Source organism: Mytilus californianus, unplaced genomic scaffold (genome assembly GCF_021869535.1).
Source record: "Mytilus californianus isolate M0D057914Y unplaced genomic scaffold, xbMytCali1.0.p SCAF_5, whole genome shotgun sequence".
NCBI classification, from domain to species: Eukaryota; Metazoa; Mollusca; class Bivalvia; order Mytilida; family Mytilidae; genus Mytilus; species Mytilus californianus.
The window spans coordinates 15,925,992-15,949,466 of NW_026262701.1; the positions used below are offsets into that span (position 1 = coordinate 15,925,992).

The 23,475-nt window shown below is 30.6% G+C and overlaps 1 protein-coding gene across 6 annotated transcripts in view; it reads left to right on the top strand.

Annotated features, from left to right (window-relative positions):
- LOC127701080 (calbindin-32-like) overlaps positions 1–20,193 on the top strand; it is a 69,304-nt gene extending 49,111 nt beyond the window's left edge. The window contains exons 6-12 of one of the 6 annotated variants that reach the window (XM_052204879.1): positions 202–285; positions 3,181–3,236; positions 7,075–7,120; positions 7,593–7,643; positions 13,344–13,400; positions 14,011–14,082; positions 18,820–20,193. In XM_052204879.1, the coding sequence (XP_052060839.1) occupies positions 202–285; positions 3,181–3,236; positions 7,075–7,120; positions 7,593–7,643; positions 13,344–13,400; positions 14,011–14,082; positions 18,820–18,984 (531 nt within the window). In that variant the 3' untranslated portion in view covers positions 18,985–20,193. Of the gene's footprint in view, positions 1–201; positions 286–3,067; positions 3,124–3,180; positions 3,237–7,074; positions 7,121–7,592; positions 7,644–8,522; positions 8,544–13,343; positions 13,401–14,010; positions 14,083–18,819 lie in introns of all 6 variants that reach the window. The other 5 variants (XM_052204883.1, XM_052204880.1, XM_052204881.1 and 2 more) reach the window with 5 other exon arrangements.
- The last annotated feature ends 3,282 nt before the right edge of the window (positions 20,194–23,475 follow it).

Below are 23,475 nucleotides of genomic sequence, written 5' to 3' on the forward strand. Positions count from 1 at the left end.
TAGGGATTGCTTCACCGTATGAAATAAGCACAATGACCAACTTCAAAAGTTTCATTGACATTTATTTACACTTCAACATTTAACATCGAAAACCTTTCTCTCATTTATATAATTAGGTAATTTATAAAAAGTAGAAAATTAGTACAAGGTTGATGTAATATTCTATGTTTGTGTTAATGTGACAACATTCTATTCTTGTAGACTTTTCTGTATGATCTTCTGAAAAGATGTAAACGACAAGGTGACGTCACAGAAGAACAAATGATAACATATACAGATACTGTGGTAAGATAAGACGTCTTCCTTGAATTGTATAAAAATTTCTCTCTTGATGTAAGATATCATTTTTATACAATGGTAATAAATGACCAAAGGGGCATAACAAGCTGCCAAACAGTGTTCGTTCAATAACTCGAAAACACTTTTTCGAGAAATATTCAAATTAAAACATGTTGTTTACTATGGCTAAATGAAGGCCAAGTTTGATTTTAACTTTTATCGTTTTTGAGTTGTAGACCTTTAATTAGCGAAAAATGATACTTTGGGCGATGTACGTGTAATACATGAAAACGTTTTGACGAAATCTTTTCCAATTTAGATATGTTTTTTCCTGTGACCAAATAAAGGTCTAGTGTGATTTTCACGATTTTAGCTTTTATCATTGTAAAGTAGTAGACCTTTAAGAAGCAAAATGTAATACTTAGAGCGGTTGTCCGTGCAATAACTTGAAAACACTTTAACGAAATCTTTTCAAGTTTCGACATGTTGTTTTGTTTGTGACAAAATGAAGGTCAAGATCGAATTTCACAATTTTAGCTTTAATTGTTGATGAGTTATAGACCTATAAGTAGTGCAAAGTGATACTTAGAGCGTTGTCCATGCGATAACTTGAAAGGCTTAGATGAAAATCTTGTGAAGAAACAAGACAACCGTTTGAAAGTGGGGATCTGGAACGTTATTGGAGTGACCAAGAATCTATGGTTTCATATTAAATAAGGTTATAATCTCATAAACATATTTCTTTCATTATTGACTTCATGATTTCTGCCTACCCAGCCCTGCTGAACAAATGTATGTACTTATATGCTCTCTTAAATTCCAATAGTATGTCACTTATGATAAATATGAGGCCAAGATTGATTTTGGCCTTTCTTTTTCTGAACCCTACAAACATTCATTTATCTTTTTAATATGATCCTGTTCGGGGTCCAGATTTGCAATTATCATTTTCATGCAGGAAAATCCGGCTTGCTGTTAATCTGACAGCCTCTTAAATTGCTATGGGTTTTTAAAAGTATGGAAAACAAATTCTCATGAATGACTGCATTTATATTGATATGTATTTGATTCATTCTGGTTTTCTTCAAGCGACATTCCTTTGGTTGACAAGAACTTTTTCTTACTCCACAACCTGTAATTGTAATCGTAAACGAAAAACCATAGAAAAAAATCTTTTCATTTAATCTTGTGATCTTTACAAAATTACTACTCATTTAATCAATGAAAGTTTGATGACTGTTTCAATAACATATTCTAAAGTGACATTGAAATGAATAAATCCATATTAAGGGCTAGCAGAGATCAACAATGTACAACAAAAGTGTGACTTTAATTTTTCCTGATTTCATTACATTACCTAAACATATCGACGTAGCTGTGTTTTGTTTGCATATATGGAGATATCACAAAATTACAGGAATGTTTGGAAAGACAGAGTCATATAATCACCTTAAGATAAAGACGCATGTATGTATGAACCTAAAGACAGACTGAAAAGACCAACAATATCAAACGTCAACTTTTGAACACCGCTATAGTTTAAAAAAAAAAATAAATAAACCACCATTAAGCATTCATCAAAAGGCAGTTAACACATCATTGCTTATGATGAAACATTGAATACTAGGCAAGGGATACCATTCTATATTGAACGGGACCCAATTATTTTCCCCCATTACTTCAATGCAAATTTATCATATTTGAGGGGCATATTTTTTATTCCTTATATTAGACTGTAAAATTTCAAATACTTTGTCATACTAGTATCCCCTTCGTGGTTTCTTGGAGAATTCTTGAAGGGTCGTGACTTTAAGAGAGCAATGCTGTTTTGAGTATTGATAGGGCCATTTTATTAACTTCCTGGTTAAAATCGAATATAAAATTTGGACCAATTATTCAGAGAATCATCCACCCTATACATTACAGAATCACTTAAAATCTAACAGAAGTTGAAAGTTTAATGAATACCCTTTGGATATACTAAAAATTCAAGCGTCTTTACATAATTTAATATCTCGGTACAATATCTCATTTAAAAGATGGTATATTTATTAAGGGACTTCATTCGTGGGTACTGGACTGGTATCCTATAACTGAGATCCTATTCTAGATATTGAATGTGTTTACAGCATTTCAAAAATAGTGTCTACTTTGTATTTATGTATCAAGTATAAGTTAGATATATGTGTGCTTTTTCATACATGCAGCTATCAATAGCTTTTTTAAAAATTTATTATAACATTCTCTACATCTGTTTAATCGTGATAAGTAAGAATAAGATTACAGAATAAGACACGAAGTACGGTAATTGAAGTGAGTAACAAATTCAGTTTACCCAAAACGGAGTGAGAATCAGTTGCAATCGCATTAACTGAAAAATGAATAAGGTAAGGTAAATCTATTAAGAACATGGGCCCACAAAAAGGAGAAAAGATTATAGGACAGATTTATAATTGGAATAATTTCAAGCAATACTAGGTAATGGTTCATATAAATGTACATACAAATAATATGAATGATTATTTTTACCTCCTCTAATTCAATTAAATTTTGATTGATAGCTCTGCATTCAGGGAAATTAAACTATTATTAACTACTTCTGAAAATTCACTGTATTTTGTTTTCATACAAAATCAATACAGAATGAAGACCTCTTTGTTGTTTGAAAATTGAAAAAGTTCTTAGGTACAATCAATTACACAGGAAAGTAATGTTGAATTGCTCTTATGACGGCTGAGATTGCAATCAAACCATACATTGAACATTTGTATTTCTATTTTCATTTCAGTTGAAACTTTTTGATAGGAACGGCGATGGAAAACTACAGTTTAGTGAATTAGCAAAGTAAGCACTTACTACAATTAGACAATAAATTTCAAAATATCTTTTATCTTTTTTCAGCTTCAACTTTTTGACAGAAATAAAGACGGCAAATTGCAGCTTAGCGAAATGGCGAAGTAAGCCAAAAAATGTCGTTTTTTGTCGCGTTTGTAGTTTTTCATTGTGCCTATTGTCATTTCTTGATGCACGCATTATTAAATACATTTTAGTCTGAAACGACCATTTCGATTTCAATATCATCTGAAACGCCTGAACATAAAGATGCTAATAGGTCTTGTTAAGACTTTCAAATTGATTTATATGTATAATGCTCAAGTTTATTTTAGTTCTGTAAACAGTTTGCCCCGTCAATTAAAAAAAAAAAAAAAAAACCCAAAAAAACACATCGGATTTAAATTGTTTGGAAAAGGTAATAAAAATATTGCATTGAAATTTGAAAGAAAATAACAAATTTTAATTGACAGTTATTGAAATTTCTGAACAGTACTTAATTCATTGAATAATTGAAAATTGACTGAAAGGTTAAGCACGTAACTTACATATTTATTGTTCAGTGTTCGTTATTGATGAAAATGGTCGTTTCAGTATAAAATAGATTTACTAGTGACGCGTGTGTTGATAGTGCTGCTCATATTCTCGTACTGCTACGCGATATATATTATTCTATGCATCTTCTTCTTGCTAGCATGATAGATGTAAATCTTTATACGTGTGTCCTCTTTGTATTTGTTCTTTACTATGCTAGTGTTCTTTTACATTTTTACGCATATAAACTTTCAAATAGATGGTGTACATATCTATACCGACAGTTACTAGACAAGTACTAGATGGACACTTAGTTAAGAATGTATTACCATTAACGAAGTTTATTTTATACGGTTATTTAGAGAATTTCATAGTTCCTGAAATAAGCAAAAGTAACGAGTATCTAATGAGAGTTTTGTGATCAAAATATCAAATATGTCTCGAGACAAACTCGTCAGGTTTCAATGTTTTCAAAATAAAATATAATTGAGAAACATGTCTTATGTCAAAACTTTTCGTAAAGACATCGCATGCAATTCCTAGATTTGGCCTAGATGTGCTCCATTTGCTTTTACAAAATAGTTTTCTGCTCAGTCTGTGGTAAAGTAAGTACGCCATCATTGTAAGCATATTGGGGAAAAATTCAACTGTGCAAATCTTTTATACAGAAACCTGTTATGTAAAAGAAAATTAACAGTAACAATATCTTTATAAGAATTTTAGAATTTCACAATCATTTAAATGTATACAGTTATGGAATATTAAAACACTATATAACATTTGTTTCCTTATGTTATAGATTAAAACCTAAGGTAGTATTGATTTACAACAAACAATGCTGTCATGACATCACAAACCGCGATTTTGAATAAAAACAAACTATGAAAACTAATCAAACTAATATGGATGTTTACATAGCATTTGTTTTTTTTATTAAACCTTGACGTCAGAATTTTGTGTGTAGATTTTGGAAAAATAAAACAAAAACACGTAAACGATTACCAGAACCTGCCTTGTTTATCGCCGTGCGATTACAAATTAGACAGATAAATGGAATTTAGTCGTATTTTTGTCTCAAATGCACAATATATAAAACATATTAGAGAATATTGTTGTTAAGTCTTTTGCATATCTAGAATTAACTTTAGTTTCTGTTTAGCAAAGCAAACCTTTTTAGAAGCAGTAGAATATATAGAATAATTAGTGTGTGGTCTGTTTGACCATTCTTACAATTATGATCGTCGTCACAAGCTTATTACAGAAAAAAAGTAAAAATAAAAATACCAGAGTACAAGATTAATTAAAAAAAGGAGGAGAAGTAAATTAGACATGAAAAAAGCAAACGGCAGATTTATCAACCAAGGAAACGAATGAGAAAGAACAATCATATTCCTGACTTGGTACAGCCGTTTTCTGAAGAAAATGTTGGTTGAAACCTGGTTTAAACTGGGCTAAAACTGTGTAAACATACATCACAGACATACAATCTGAACTTACAGAGAGCATCGGTGGTACATTATCTTATAGTTATGGCCCGTTATCTATTGTCCGTATGAACAAATACTGATATATGAAAAACAACAATTGTATTAATTTGGTAAGGCTGTTCTGCATTGTTGTACGAAAATGGGACTTTTCAATTGATTATTCTTTAGGTCAGTGATGACTTAAACATACCAAGATAACAATGGAGAATTGACATTTACTGATCATAATTTTTTTTAAATTTTTTGTCCAATTTAATTCTTTTGAATGCTTATTCTAATTCGCGGAATTTTTATAATTATGATATTTCAACACAAAGTAAAGAATAAAATTGAACGTTTTAGTGTTTTGAATAAGAATGGAAACTCATGCTCACTTATACAACGCACGAAGTGAGTCATTAAATTTTCCATCAAAATTGTCACATTTGTCATGTAAATAGGCCACACAGAGAAGGAGCTGGTGAGAATTATATATCACTTGGTATCAACCCCCGTTAGTTATTTCAGTAAACATGTGAAACTCGCCGAGGCCTCGTTTTTGTATCATATTGGAATTAGATAATTCGAGTTGAAACACTATTCTTACTCGTTATGAAACCCAAGATTATGTGTATACATAAATTATCATGCACAATGAAACATACATTTAAGACTTATCAATTTAAAGGTGCATTTTGACATTTCCTTGGATTCTGGTAAAAATTATAATTTGAAAATTCATTGTCATACAAGCCTGAATGATTAAACCGTTGACGTCATATATTTTCAGTCAGGATTCTACTTAGTCAAAATTATCTCCCCATTACGCCATCAATTTTTACAATCGTAAAAATTGAAGCCATTGTAGGGATGACGCGCTGCCAATTGAGCTCTTGAAAACCGATAAATTTATCCACACAGCACCATTTCGATCCTTGTATGCCAGATGTATTTTAAAAGACAAATGTATCTACTAGCTATTGAGCATCATTTAATGTACTTTCCTGCATACATTCAACTTAAATCTATTGTCTGATCGGTTGTCAGGTGGAATTTTCGAAAGTTCAAAAACTTTAAAAAAAAATTCTAATCAAATATTTCGTGGAAGGGTTGACTAAAATTGTTCAGAGGTTTAAGACTGAAAACCATAGATAACACACACAAAAAATGAAGTTTTTTTGAAGATATTCATTTTTAAGATCCAACTGTAAAGTCTGTCGTCAAGTGCATTTCGTTAAAAATTGTTATTCGAACACACCTTCTCTGTTGCTATGACTCATTAGAAAGATATTTTACTTGACCCTATATTTTATTCTTTAGTACTGTGAATTTTTAATGTTATCCTATCAACATGTAGCCTTAATATATAAAAGTAATAGAATCTGAAGCGAGATGATGTATCAAATATTTTTGCTTTCTACGTTTTCAAGACAGAATAGTCAACTCAAACACGCCCGAACATGAAAAGGTGCACTCGACTTTCTCTTTTCGGTGTAATTATTGCCCATTTTGGGAATTTTTCCCCCAAAAACTATCGCCGGGGGCAGAGGTGCAAATCAATGCTTCAGAAAAATCAATCTATTTTCTATCTATAGAATTTTTTACGGCGGAATTAATGCTTATGTACAAAAAAGATCCAACTGGATTTGAACCTGCAACAACCGACTGTTTTGTGAATTACTACAATTCAAGTAAAAACACGTATATAAGATGCCAAAACTCTAAATTATGTAACTTTATTAAACTTTTAAAGCCCATAGAAACAGAAGTAAACAATTCAAATATACCAATTTGGCTTTTTTACATTCTCTAACAAATAGTTCCATTTCTTTTGTTTAATTTCAACTGTGTTTCCGCCTGTTTTACAGTAGAAATATCATCTACGAATCAAACCAAGAAATATTACGTTTATTGCAAATTGCATATAAAATGTTATTGAAATAATTATTCGATTTCTTTCCAGATTACTGCCAGTAAAAGAAAATTTCCTTTGTCGTCCAGTTTTTAAGGTAATTGACAGAATGCATTTGATTCGGCCACTTATATTTTATCTGTTCTACTTCCTGTGTTTATACTGAATCATTTTGTTAAGAATTATATTTGTTCTGTGTGACATTTGTGCAATCTTGGAATATAAAAACAAATTTGAGCCTTATATACCGATATCAATGATAAGTGAAAAATTACACAGTAAGGTACAAAGCAATCAAAATACAAATGCCAAAAGATTTATGTTAATAATGTCATTGTTGTAACCTGCTGATCGTTTGTTTTGTTTTGTTCTCTTGTCGGCGGTCTTCTGGTTTTAAAAGATGTACGTAACTATTTATAGACCAAAATTTTGGAACTATTTAAAGCTAATTCGAACTGAAGAATTGTGTCTATAAAAAGAGGGTTGTACACAATGATAAAATCTATAAATGACCTACGATTGTGACTTTTGGCATTATAATGCATGCTGTACAAAATTCTGTTTTATAGAAAATTCTGTGTAAACTTGTGAACAAAAAGCCATTACGTCCCAATAAAACTGTAAGTTTGTTTCTTGCTTAACTGCTACAATATTTCTGCGTTATGGAATAAGTTTAATATATGAACGCTTATATCTATATATAGTTCCCACAAATATTATTGCTTGCTTTCCAAGGGTTCAAGATATTAAACAAATATTTGGTTTTGGACGTAAGGGGTAACCTATGACGATTGTCTGTAAAATATGATAACCTTGATTATTACTTAATTTCCGAGGGTTTAATATATTAAAAAAACACTTTTTTTTGACGTAAGGGGTAACCTATGACGATTGTCTGTAAAATAGAATAAACTTGAATATTACTAAAACACTGTCGTCTGTGAAATGTTCAGGTCGCAGTCATTACGGTTACCTCTTGAAATATTTCCTTGATTTCTATTGGTCAATAGAGTAGCATGGATATTTACAATCTACAAAAAAACATACTGTTATTAACTTGGGAATGGTTAAGAAGCTCACCTTTACAGATAATAGCTCATGTCATCCTTATCGTTAGACTGAACAATTCGTACTTATTTGTACCAACATATGTTTTTCACTGACATTTAAAATTGGCCAGGGATTTATAAAATATATCTTGGAGTGTTTTTGCAATTTTCCTGTTAGCCATTGATATTTTACGTGATTTGAACAACTCAATATGTCAAAGGGGTCTCATTTAGTACATATAGCTTGGATTTAAAACGAGTCTCTGTTGTATACGTTATTTGAATATATTGATGTTTTACGAGTCTTTTCTAACAAATTGACGTAAGGACATAATAACCTTTTGCCAAAATGTATAAATATCTACGATTTGAAGACATATCTGCTATAATCCACGATAAATTTAAATGAAAATTCCTTTATTAATAACAATAAATTAGAAACAAATTTAGCTCACTTTGGGGAAGAAAATGGTGAGATGCATGAACATGTGCTTAACCTTTTCAGCTAATAACATTGTGTTGTCTATATTGTTACTATATTCAAATACATCGTAAACGACACAACTCATTATATCTAAATACACGCTAAACAATTATATTCAAAACTATTCAAATAAATCTTGTCGAAAAAACAATATGACTTTCTGATGTTTCCTTTTTTTAGTAATTTCAGTTCTTTATTTACCTCTTGTATGTGTTCATCACTTTTCTTTCTACGTTTAAAATAATATTTTGGCTACCATTACAATTTTTTTTTTGTATCTCAATTCATAGCAGGTTGTTACTGGCATTAAAATGGACGTTAACTTATGAAGTGTTAAATGTTGTCTTGATTTTTTCGCTTTTGATATGTTTGAGTCATCTTCATTTGACATACTAAAATTTCGAAGAGAATTGTTGATCAAAAAATATTTTTGTATGTAGGTATAAATGCTTGAATAACTTTATATCAATAATGAAAAATGCAACAGATGGATAAATACTGCTTTGTTGATATAAACGAAAGTATTTTTCACTAGATCAGTCAGTACCGTCGACAAAAGTAAGGAATGAAACAAAACCACCGATTATGCAACAGTTGTGCAACGAACTAATTATCAAGGTAGCCATATTCAAAATTAGATCAGGACCAGTGTCTCGATAGCGCAACATAAGAGTGTGAAAAAGCATAATGTCATAACAACATATGCAGATTTTGTAGTTTTTATTTAACTGTGTAAAAAATATGAAAAATTACAAATTTAAAATTTAGCTGACTTTGGGGAAGAAAATGGTGAGCTGCATGAACATGTGCTTAACCTTTTCAGCTAATGACATTGTGTTGTCTACATTGTTACTACATTCAATGTACATTTATTTTATTTATCACTGTTTTTTTAACTTTATTCCGTTAATCAAGAATTGAGAAGATTCTTTTTTCGTATGTTCAAAACATAATATTCTATTTAGCCTCATTGATTTCACGAGTTTTAATTTTCATTATTTTCATTTTAACAATTAAAATCGCAATTTTGAATGCATTAAAATAAAGGAACAGTAGTTCACCGATGTTCAAGAACCAGAATTCCATTTTGAATATGCAAACAAAGAAAAAAAAAACTCTAGTTTAAATCTCAATTGAAATGAAATTGTCACGAGAGAGGAAATAACATGGACAAGATAACGGTTCTGGTATCATAATACAAAGGACTGTGAAAACATGTATCCAGTGAGTTTAGAGACTGACACATCGTTTCAGGCAACCGATTCGCAATAGTGACCATAAAACCTGTTATGTAAAGTGAACATGTAGGCGTGTAAATTATAAATCGATGTATGCTACCCCCTGAGCGGGTGTTGAGGGAATGTTTACACTGTGGTATCAATTTCGTTCGTGTTGAACAATTCAAACATGCAGCTACTGTAACTGATTAAAAATAAATCCATATCGCATGCTGAAATTTGTACGAAATTTCAGTCTTGATTGGTAAACATCTGAATTATGGCTCTGAAGATATTGCCACGAAAATTTCATTCTTGCAATTGCTGTTGTGACTTATACCTTTGCTATGTTGACCTTAAAATCAGTAGGGTTCCCCCCTAGACGCACCAATCAAAGCTTGGTACAGATAGGTATAATGGCAAAAACGATATTTTCAGGAAGCAAAACGTTTTTTAGATTCCAGCAATGGGCATTGTCACCAAGGAGCTAACATGTGCTCCGCGGTATCACTATGAAAGCCTATGTAGGAAAGTACTTCTAGACCCTTTTAGTTTCAGTAGTTGTCTGATCTGTTAATTAACCGATTGTGTACTGTTACATACTGTTACAATTTAGACTTATGATTGAGGGTACATGATAGAAGGAGAGGCCAATTCTGTCGACACACCAGTGTTGCTCTGCTTCTTAAGTTTTTTCTCTTGTTTGTTAATTCAAATGGGTTTTAGAGTTTTTATTGGTCGGTGATTTACCGTTACTTCGTAATTAGCACTTTATGCATTGAGGTTTTTTTTACTATCAATTATTATATAAATCCCAGTACATATACATGTAGCTTAGATTTTCCAAAATGTATTTTTTTTACATAATTTGAAATAATTGTATTTTTAAAACACACTTATATATATTTGCGAAAATTACAATTGATTAACAATGAATTTTTCTATTACTGCACATTTTTGGATATTTTTATGCATGCATATTTCCCGCTTCTAATCTTATTCGACAAAAGGATTGTTTCTCATGATGTTAGTTTATTAACCGTTTTTCATGAATTAGGTAAATGCAGAAAAAGAATAAAAGGAGTTATCACGTAAATATTACAGGAAACGAGAAACCCTTAAAATTAGTATGTTTTAAGCATTTGTTTGTACAAATTAAAACCTTAATGTATTGAGTTGGACTGCGTTCCGACGAAATATGAATGTTCTCAGACAAAGGTGTTGTAATAATTTTTTTTATATCAAATCTAAGTGTTGATACACAAAAGGAAAACAATGTTATGCAAAATTTGATATTGCTCTATGTTCCAACAAATAGATGACATCCACTTCATTTGAACTTTGGTGGATAGTTGTCTCATTGGCAATTATACAACATCTCCTTGTTTTCATATAAAATAATTCTGAACTGAAGTCGACTAATAGGAAATCTTATCATTACATTCCTTAGTTTTTGTTTTTTTATTATTTATAGTGTTGTAAGGTTGCTGTCTTATTGACGTATACTGTACATACTTTTTTGTATTCAAATATTCATATTACGATATGTTGATACAGATGGGAAATGATGTAAACACATTTTGAAAAAAAAAAACAATTGCACTTAGGAACTTTCTGCCAGTTTTATTTTTTTTTAGTTCGAAAAATTCGAGTGATGACGTTCTATGATGTTTGCTCGTCTTGAATAGTAGACCGATGCAAAATATCTTAATAAGTACTATAGCATAAAAACAGATTGATTTTATAGTGGTTTCTTCTTTATATTGAAATTTATTTTGACGCTTAAAATTAATTAGTTCCAAGTGAAAGGGAATCATATGACAATTAAATGATTTTTAGAAATCAACGATGAAAGGTCTAAAGAATGAAGGTACTTATTTAAAGTAGTTCTTCTTTTGTCCATACATACTCTGACATACAAAACTAAGATTTCCATCGCACAAAGAGAAGCAATAGATTTTTATTTCACTTGACGAATTAGAATACAACCAACGGGAAAATAAATATGCATTGCAGAAAAATATCAAATTACTTTCAACTAAACAACAATTCCTTAATTTTTGTCAATTCGGAAAGTAAGTACACGATCAAAGACCGCATCTATTGATACAAGTACCAATAATAGTAAAATTCAACATTGTCTGACATTGAGGAAAATATTTTGTGCTAAATATCGTTCAAGACGAACATATTATTCATATATTTTGTAGTTGTTTAAAATGGGATATATATATTTTTAATATTTATGTCCTGTTTAACAAAGGTGAAAAGTGGTTTGAGTAATTAACAATTTTTCGTACGTAGCACGAGTGAAAGATACTATCTTATCAATTATGGTATACTGTACCGTATGCATTATAACGACTTACGCATCTCATAAATAGCTGTACTCTTGCCATTTATAATTTGCTTTAAAGGACAATACGTTCTAAAAGGTTTCATATATGGGATAATTGGCAATTTAATCATTTCCCCAACTACAAAGATTAAAATGTTTCCCTCTAATACGTAAGATATAATTTTTGTAAACCCCAGTTTAGTAGCAAACTTATTTTTCGTTTATTGCAAGTAAGAATTTTACTATTATTGGTCTGAATATAAATAATATCCTGTTATGTGCAAATTCTATATTCATTTATTTGTCTTTGTTCAACAAACCAATACCTCAATTTGTGCTTCATTTCTTTAGAACTGTAGTATTGTTTTCCCGCACGGACGACGATGATTGTTCGATATTCCTTTTAAAACACGTTTAAAATTATATATGTTGTACACAAATATAACATGGATACATAAACAATATATCTTTTTTATGTATTTTTTTTAATATGTATTGAAAGATAAAAACGAATTGTTATTGTCAGTCTAGGGACAAACAGCTACACAAATCTTTTAAAGCATTCACATAACCATTTTTATACTTAATAACCAATGTCACACTAAACTTTGTAATAAAGATTGTATTAACCATATCGACAGGAAACTATTGTAGAAGCAGAATATATTATTATATTTAGATACTGCGGAATGGATGGAGGTGTTTTTATCATTTTAATACAATTTTATATATTAATAAATTGTCAAAATTGTCTGCATATAATCTATTTCTTTTTATTGATTTGCAACTTATCCGTAAATTTCTTATGCATATGGCAGTGTAGGAGAAGTGTACAAAAAAAGTGATGTCGGTGTATACAGTGTTTGGTATTGCACGTTTTCCAGCAAATATTTTATTCATACGAAGAACAATAACATATATTAAGTACCGCTTTCACACTTTTTAAGACGAAAATCATTTTGTAGCTAGCATTAAATACATGTACAGAGTTTGGTATCTGCAGAGTTCTCAAGTAAATTTACATCAAAAGGAATGATATTTACCTTTTGAGAACCAAATGGCGATGACATTGGCATTGTTAATTAAAACTAATATTATAATGAAAGATCGTCGACTATATTTAAACTTAAAAGTAGTAAATACAAGAAAAGATATACTTTGTTCTTTGCCAAAGAAATATTAAAAAATTATGAAGCTATAAAGTAAATGTTTTATTTTTATATTTTAAACAGAACGCCAATAGATTAACGACAGATGATATAGATCGTGTGTTTTCTTTATATGATCGTGTAAGTATATGAAACTGTAATCTGATATACTGTACATGGTTGTTTAATAAGCAGATGTGTCAGAATGGAAACATTGCGATTAAATTCTAATTTAAAATAAATACTCTTTTATGTATAAAAATCTTTTATCTACAATAACTTTCCACTATTTTAATCAATTTACTGTATATTTTATAACAGTGATACTAATATATGTTGTCTTCTGATGGTCATTAAAAAAAAATGTTTATTAATTAGCTTGAATTGTTGGGAAGTATGCTAAACAATGCCGTTTTGCTAAAACCTCATCAAATATATATAAACAAGTGTGTATGTCTCTTGACAAACTTTTTGTCTTAGACTCTTGAATCCAATTCATTCATATAATGACAGCTCATTGTATTTCAACTATTATTTTTGTCATATTAGCAGATATTAGCAGAAATATTTGTATAATAGTCCTGTACTATAAAATAAAATCGCGTAAAATGATAAATACTGACTCTAATACTTTTTTTTAGCATTCTTTTTTTTTTATAGAAAACATAAATTCACTAACATTATTTTTTTCTTATGTATATTGATACCAACTCTCTCACTCATTAACTTTATACTAATTGGTGTTTTGCAGGATAATAATGGAAACATTGAAGATGAAGAACTGTGTGGGTTCTTGAAGGATCTTATGGAATTAGTAGAAGAAGTATGTACAGACTTTGTTCGGTTTTACACTACGTTAAAGTTTTACATTAAACAATCATATATGTTCATCCCAAAAACATAAACATATACTGAGAAATGATTAATGAGTTGAATTTGGAAGCCCGGAATTTTTATTATTTTAAATTTTTATTTGAGCTTACAATTTCTTCTATTTCATATGAATGATATATATGGCTAGACAACTTATAAAATTCGCGTTCAGATTGATTTTACCAGTCGACCTTGCATGATTTTCCTGTTCTATTTTGTTCTTGTTCTCCCAAATTTTATATACGACACTTCGTATGTAAAAATAAAGAATCTGCATAGCACATATATTTTTTAATCAATGGGTTTGTTTTTATTGATATATAAGGCTTTGTGTGGACACACCAGTACGCTTATCATACGTCAAACAACGATTTAAATGTTTTCAGTGATCGAATATTGCCTAACAATGAAATCAGAATTGCTAATGCATGATACGTGAATTCAGACAACAATTGACTGGCATATATTTCATAGCGATGTATTTAATCTATATGGAAATGAAATAATTTGTATTATGGGAAAACCTTTTAATACTATTTAAGCCTTCAAAATGTTTTCGTTCAAATAAATAAATTTTGTAAAAAAAAAAAAGACCCACCCTGATTTAAGCCGAAAGCTCTCTGAAACTTCTATCATCTAGATATTTGATATTTTAATTGACAATGTATTTGTAATGCTTGGAGAACGTATTGTTAAACAGACAATTGTCATTCCTATGAAAAACATATGTGCTCCTTTTCGTTAAGTCTTGTTATTTTATTCATATGAGGCTAGCTTTATACATGAGCTTTTCAAGGAGAATGCATGAAAGCTAACATTTTCCTGTACCTTAATGGTCCGCCATATAGATGATGTCTGCTCACTTAATTATTAATTATATATGGTTAACGTATCGATTCGATCTCCAATGAAAAGGGTATCACAGGTGTACATACTGTATAGGGAGATTGTCATATATAAGTTGCTACATAAATGGTTTTATTTGTTGTTCCTCATGGAAATATAGTATTGTGTTTTTTAAAAGAGGTAAAAGAGAATATGTTACCATATGACAGCAATGTTACAACAAAGATATTCAAACATAACATCTATACTCACACAATAGGTTTTTAACATAAAGCATATCGGAAGTGTTATTCAGACATATACTACATAAATTATAAAATGCACATAACAACACTATTATAAAACTCACAGTTATTGAAAATTTAAATACCAAAAATACCGAACTCCAAGGAAACTCCAAAGCGATAAGAGGTGAAGTTAAATTTGTTATATAAGGGATACACAAGTGTTCATATCTTTATTTTCATAATTGTAAATAATTATTTGATACAGAACCCAAAGGTATGGTATTGATTTATTTGTTTTTAGATTAATGGTGACAGTTGTTTTTCCTTCCTTAGGCTATGATCTACCCAATTTAGTTGACTTTAGGCAACCTGCTCGTACACCAACTTGGTTATTATTCATGTCTTAATGAAAAAGGATTGGGAATTTTTCTATTTATGGATTCACGTTTTCATTCAACGACAGTTGTTATTGCTTGAAATACAAGCTGATAAATGTTTAGTGTACTTAAGAATTGAATGCTTCTTTTTAAAATGTATTGGGGTGTAAAAGCGTTGACCATACATTTTGTATGAAGCGCGGAAGTGCTTCATTCTAAAAATGTGCGCACGGTCAACGCTTTTACAACCCTATAAAATTACTAAAAGAATCATTCAATACTTATAATTACATTTTTTTGCTAGGATCATGAAAACACGATTTCTATCAAGTTTTTCTTTTATTTACCTGTGCACTTCATTGTGGAAGCTCGTGTCATCATGAATGTACCATTTCATTTTGAAATGAATGTTAATTCCAGAATGACGCGAGATTGTTGTTAGCCAATCAAAATAACGTATTATAATGAAACATACATGTAATGTAATTATTTACTGTTGAATGACAAAATTCAAACCAACGGAAATATATATATGATTATGTTCTAGCGCAATTGATGTATCGTCGATATTGACCTTTATTAAACGGGAGATTTTGAAATAATGCAATTTATTTATTTACAAAGTTTCTATTTAAAAACCGCACTTGAACTTAAGTCTCAATAACAATTGTTTAGCCTTTAATCACTTATAGACCAGAAGTAGATGTAGGATAGTAGAATTAGGAGTTGTTACAATAAGCTATGATAAAATGGACAAGCATAATAATGCTAACATATTTTTTTACAAGAAAATATGCTTCTTTATTTTATACATCTTCACCAGGTCACGAAAAGTTTTGAATGCCAATGATGTGAAACGTAGCGAGAAAACAAACTTATTTTGATTGAAAATATGAAAAAATATATAAATTAAGTTTTACCATATAATGATATAAATAGTTTTCCAAATTGTCAACCAATAATTATATGATTATAGTATTCAGTTCCAATCATATTTTTAAAATCGTTTCTATATGTATGTAATATGTTTCCTAATTATTGGTGATCGGGAGGTAAAATTATCTGGCCTCACAACAGTGAGCACTGAGAACACATGCAAACGTTTAATACTCATGCTATGAGCGAATCAAGAAAAATTACATCTTTTAATATCGATGAGTATATACGATACTAGTCAAGATCAATCAAGATTATCTCAATACTCGTCATATGCCCCATTGTATTAGATAAAGACAACGGTAGTATAGCACTGACATGACTGTAAAGTGATCCATAAAGTTGATTGATTGTTGGTGTTTTAACGCCACTTTTAAGCGCCACATTTGGGCTATTTCGTGGCGGCCAGTTTTTATTGGTAGAGGAAGCCGGAGTGCCCGGAGAAAACCACCGACCTTCGATAGGAAAATAAAGGCAACAGTAGTATACCGCTGTTCGAAACTCATAAATCGATAGAGATAAAAACAAATCCGGGTTACAAACTAAAACTGAGGGAAACGCATCAAATATAAGAGGAGAACAACGACACAACAAAAACACAACATTAAAATGTAACACACACAGAAACGAACTATAATATAACAATGGCCATTTTCCTGACTTTGTACAGGACATTTTAAGAAAAATAATGGTGGGTTGAACCTGGTTTTGTGGCATGCCAAACCTCCCGCTTTAATGGCAACGTCAAACACAACACCAAAACGCGACAACATCACATGACAGGACCACAATACAAATAAATGGGAGAACATATAGGACAAAGAAACACACGAATAATAGCTAACAAAAGGTACTAGGCTTAAAATTCAATACGCCAGACGTGCGTCTCGTCCACACAAGACCATCCAGTGACGCTCAGGTGAAAAAGCTTGAAAGCCAAAACAAGTACAAAGCCGAAGAGCACCGAGGACCAAAACTTCCAAAATGTTGCGCCTAACACGGCCAGGGTTTTTTGCCTGGGACAAGAACATCCTTATCATTTAGAATAATTTATAATTTTGCAAACAGTAAATTTTATAAAATGACTATATAATAGATATACATGATAAAACCGGAGTGGGGACTAACTACAGAATAAAAACGGATACATTACATAAAACAATTTAATCCAACATATAAAAATACACAGCCGAGTTAGCCAAAGCATCAACGCACAAAGTGACGTCACATTTGAATTTATAAAAATATTTCCCAAAAATAAGATAGGATTAGGATTGATTCAAGATTAGATTTATACTGACATTACATTTATTAATAACAATGAAAATTACAATACTGATTTATATCAAATTGTGGTAGTAATTAGATAATTAATTGTATTATCTAGCTATGTCGGTGTTTCTTCTGAATCAAACTGTAAACCAAATATATCGTATAACCAAACTAAAATCTAATAAATCAAGGGGGTGATTACTTATCTTTACCATAACACACGAATATAACAGAAAAGACGTTAAGACATTTGACAAAATCCGATGAGAATAATAAATATAACATCAAAAATAAATACATGAATTTGGGATAGAAGGGTACCGTGACACGTCTTATAGCAATGCGGTTTCACACTCAGCAAAACAGTCACAATCGGGAATAAGTCACGTTCGGTAATTAAAAGATCAGACGACGTAATGACAAACCACAATCTAACACGTGGTAAAAATGTCCTTAGTTAGTTTGGACAAAGACACATCGTATGGACTAACCAATTCGTGATGGTGTCCGTAAAATGTACGGAGTGTCATTTTTAATCTGTCCTCCTCATAACTTTGTTGGAGCAGTTTCTGTGTAAGGAGCAGACTCCTGTATATGAAGTCCGTATAGTGTGAACAAGCACGAGAATAACTTATCAATTGAGATATGTAAACACCATACGAAGGGGCAGAGGAAAACTGACAATCCTAGTCAATTAAGATTGGAGTCGAGTGCACCCGCACGAGAGGGTTTCGAACTCACAACCTCAGTGTTGACTGGCTAGTGATTACAGTAGTAGAACTACTTAGACCACTTGGCCACCGTGGTCCATAGAAAAAAATTAGAATAGTTAAATAATATAGTGTTTTTTTCATATTTGTTCTCGTACTGCGTATTATAAATATTTGTTTGTGGATGAATAGTCAAGCTCACTACATTTGTAGTGATGCATTTCGTACAAAGATATGATCTCTGTTGATGTACATTTGTAGGATATCTATCAATTAATAAAAATTAAATTAAACTAACCTTGCTTTCTACCTTTGTCAGGATTATGACGAAGAGGATCTACTTGAATGCAAAGAGATACTGCTGGAAAAATGTGATTTGAATCACGATGGTAAGATCAACAAAAAAGAATTGGCAATGGTTCTTATGTCATATAACCGGATCTCAACTTCTGATGAACCGGATCTCAATGAAGAGTCGGGATAAAGATATTTTTTTGTTTTAATATGTTTGCTTATTGTTCTTTTTTTCATTTTTAAAAATATTTTATTATTGTGAAATTTGTTCAGGTTGGCAAGGTGAATTTGAAAATTTAAACCCTAGTTTGTAATTCATTTTGATAAGAAGAAGAAATATAAAAAAAACATTTTACTTGAAATGCTGTATGAAGTATCGTTTGTTCAGGTTATATATTTCATAAAAGATTAAAGAGAATCAATTAACCCTTGATAATATTCCTCATAATGATAATAATTCTCTATTTTTCCAATGAACATTGTTGGATTTAATCCAATTCAAAAGAAAAATAAACCAGCTATTGAAGTATGTATTTCACAATTGCTTTTAAGATTGATTGGAATGACATTATGTTTAATCATCTGCATAATGAATACTGTATTCATGTATCTTTGTATGTTTATAACAATATTCATATCAACATCATAAAAATACATAGAGGCTGGCCCTTGCTTATGTAATTATTGGATGCATTACTTCATCACTAACAATTATTGAATGATTGGAACATGACGGTGTATATCAGGAAACAACATTATCTTCTTTGTTTTACATTTATAGGATATTGATTGGTAACTTATAACTTATAATCAAAATTGATATCTGTAGATTTATAAGTTTGGTGTGATATATTAATTATTGGTGTTTTATTTAAGGTTACATAGTTTGCGTATACATAGATGTGCGTATAAACGCCATTTTCCCCCGTAAACTCAACATTCAAAATCGTTCATCTGGATAGTATGCACTATTCCCTAATGAATTGAAAAGCTATTTTTTTCTTTTATTGGTAGTATATTTAGCTGCATTTTTGAATTTTTGGAGATTTATTCTCATAGTAGATTAATACTATGTAAGAAAAGTAAGGAAAGTAGAAAAAAACATGTTGTTGTTCGGGCATCAACAGTGATTCAAGAGAAATAACTCTTAATTTCCAAATTAGCATTCAAGATTACATTTATTTATAATGATATTACAAAACGTGTTGTAATATGTTGTTAGATTTTAAATTTTGATATTGAATTTGTGCTCGCTTGTAATTTACGTACACCTGTAAAATCAATGCACTTTTATTCAACGAATGAAAAACGGTGCAGATTTGTAAGGATTTTTTTCGAGATATGTTGTCACATGTTTAATGATGCTCATGAAAATAAATTTTTTTGCAAGCTATCAAAATATTGTTTTAATTCATGATTAGTCGCAGGGGAATATAACTTGGTAAACAGAATGAACATTGTTTTACATACAAAATGACCTATTAAAAACTGTAACAACCAAAAAATTCAGACAGAAAAATAGAATATTAAACAAAGGAATTTTACATGTCGAAAAAAAATAAAAAAAAAATATCTTGAAGTCTCTAAAAACAACACATACACGCATATTTAATATAATATTGAATATTTAGGAATCTTTATGGAGATATGGGTACAATATGTTTTAGGACTCACTGTTCGGAAGATATAGTCATATTCGAATGAGTTAGACAGAACAAAAACCTTTAAGAAAGATCAGGACGAACAAATAAACAACTGCTTATAAGTTTATGCGTTTCTTATAATCCTCCGTGGGATATAATGAGACAGTAAACATATGGCAAAAAAAAAAACCCAAACCAAAACACATTTCAAGGACAATATAAAGTCTTTAACAATAGATAGGACTGGTGTCTCTCTATGTTGATTGTTTGTGACATATTGTCATAATTTTCAGGTTATGTGGTGGAGGTCGGGGGTGTGTTATGCCAAGAATTGTTAAGTCCAAATATCATTTATTTCAGCAAATGGCCTTTGTTTATTGAAGAATTGTATGGCTTAACGGACACATGGTAAAGACGTCATTGCCACTTTCATAATATGCAAACAAAATTATATCTTTTATTATGTTAAATTGCAATACACAGTTTAAGTGGTTGTAGAGCTTGATTGAGATATATCCGTCCTAGTTTAGAGGCTGTGTTAAGCCTTGCTTTCACAACGCAGGGGTACAAGTCAGTAAGAAAAAACTTCCTCAGAAACGTGAAAAGTTCTTTGAAATAATATACTATGAAAATCGTGTATTATATGTAACATCGCAATTTCTTTGTGACAGTAGTTTTTGTGTATTTAAAATACGTCTGTTGAACGTTCACAATGGTAACTATGTCAATTCTTTCATTTTTTGTGTTTGTCCTAATGACATTCAATTTCAAATTTCATATTTTATTTCCCCAAAATATACATACTGAATACTATATTTAAATCATGATAGAAACTTACTCTGTTTGTTTTTTATAAATTTTACAACAGTTTCCAATATAAACTGTATCTTAAAATTAATATCTGAAATAGTATATTAGGATTTTTATCTTTTTTTTTATTTTTACGCAATCATTTTTTTTCAACACGACGGATGCCATATGTGAAGCAGAATCTGCTCACCCTTTCCATAGCACCTGAGGTCCTACTCCACCCCGTATTTGGTGGGGATCGTGTTCCTCAGTCTTCGGTTTTTATGTTGTTTTTGTATACTATTGTTTGTCTTTCGATCTTTTTTTGCCATGGCATTGTCAGATTTTTTTTCGGCTAATGAGTTTGATCGTCCCTTTGGTATCTTTCGCCTCCCTTTTTCATCTATGTTCGTATAATCTTGATAACATCTGATAGAAGTTACCAGACTTATCAATTTGGTACGCTAGGCGCGTATTTCGTTTAAATAGGACTCGAATCAAAACAGTTGGAAGGCCAAATATAATAAGAAGTTGAAAAATCTTAAAAGTCGAAAATTCAGAACATTGCCAAATGTAACTACGGTAATATATACCGAACCGTCCATCAACAGAGGGGCATGTACCAATACCTGAACTTTGAAAAAGCTCGATGACAAATATTTATTTAGTTATCGTTATGTATACTTTTTATTAAACGCGATAAGTGTATCTTGGCAAAATCCCGACGAATTATTTTGCAAATTTCATATTTGAATAAACTTTTAGATTTTTTTTTTAATAGAATTGTAAAATAAAAATAATATTTTAAACATTTCGTTCATTCGGTGGCGCTTTTTTGTTTGACCTTCATCAGGAACGCTCAAGCCTAAACATTTGAATGCCAGGGATTGATAGATACATAGAAACATTAGGAGCGACATGACCATAATTGCCCAATTAATTTGAGGACAGTTTAGCCTGATAATCTAATTAAAATTTATATATACATATTAGCTCACATGCTCGTACACTGGCAAAAATGCCACACATGTGTACATGCGTGACACATGCGTTTCACATGCGTGTCACACGCATGTGAAAGAGACGTTTCATGCCACGCATGTGACACATGTGTGAAAAACACATGTGATAAGCATGATACACACATGTGATCATGCGTTTCACATGTGAATCACATGCGTAAGGAAATACACCTGTGATACATGCGTGATTACTACATGTAAAAGGCATGGTGCCTGTATTAAATATTTTTCAAAATGTCCTCCTATTTGTCCAATTACCATGATTGTTGACATGTTTCTCAGTTCTTATGTGAATTACATGCAATTTCTAACACATTTTTCTAACACATGCGTTATACATGTGTTTTCTCTATATATACACAGGCAAAATGAAATTAAGGTGAATTGAGCATCAATCACACAAATTCACAGTATTTGAGCATATTTTAGATAAGTTAATGCTAATCTAGTACACATTCTATTTTGATATATAAATATTCTTCTTGGTCTTGACTATATGTTCATACTTCCATTATATTTTACTTTCTTGATCCTAAACAATACAAAAAATATTTATCTATCAACTCCCAACTCACAATATCTCCAATGCAAGAGATAAGATGCAATAAAACAAAGAAGGCAAGCAAATATCCAGGTCACCTTAGTTCACTCCTAGAATTTTTTTGGTTATGTTCAAGTCTCAATACTTTTTTTAAAAGTCATGTAAGGATTGGGGATTCATTTATAGAATATGTATGCACTAATGTATATTTCATTTTTAAATTTTAATATGTATGTACAAGTCATTTTGTGGTTATCAGCAATGAGACAATCCAATCCCATTATGGAAATAGTCTTACTTGCAAAAGATGCCAATTTTTCTTTTGAAAGTTTTGAAGAAAAAAAGTATTTCACCCTGCCACATATTCCTGTGCCTGTTTCAAGCCAGGAACCTTTTCAGTGGTTGTCTAAGTCTCATCCTAATAAAAAAAAATATTTAAAGGATTTGGTGTTGATGGCAGCTCTTTGATTGGTATAGACTCTGGTTAATTAAGTAGATCATGACATTGTTTAGACACCTGTTCATTGTTGAGGACTGTATGTTAGCACCTTAATGCCTTTCATGTGTTTTTGTTGTGTAGCTGTCTGATTTATTTATACCTCATATCTCATTGTATTAATAAACTGAAATAGAAAGTTCTGTGAAATATATTTTGATATACCATATTGAAAGTCTTGCTGTTATTT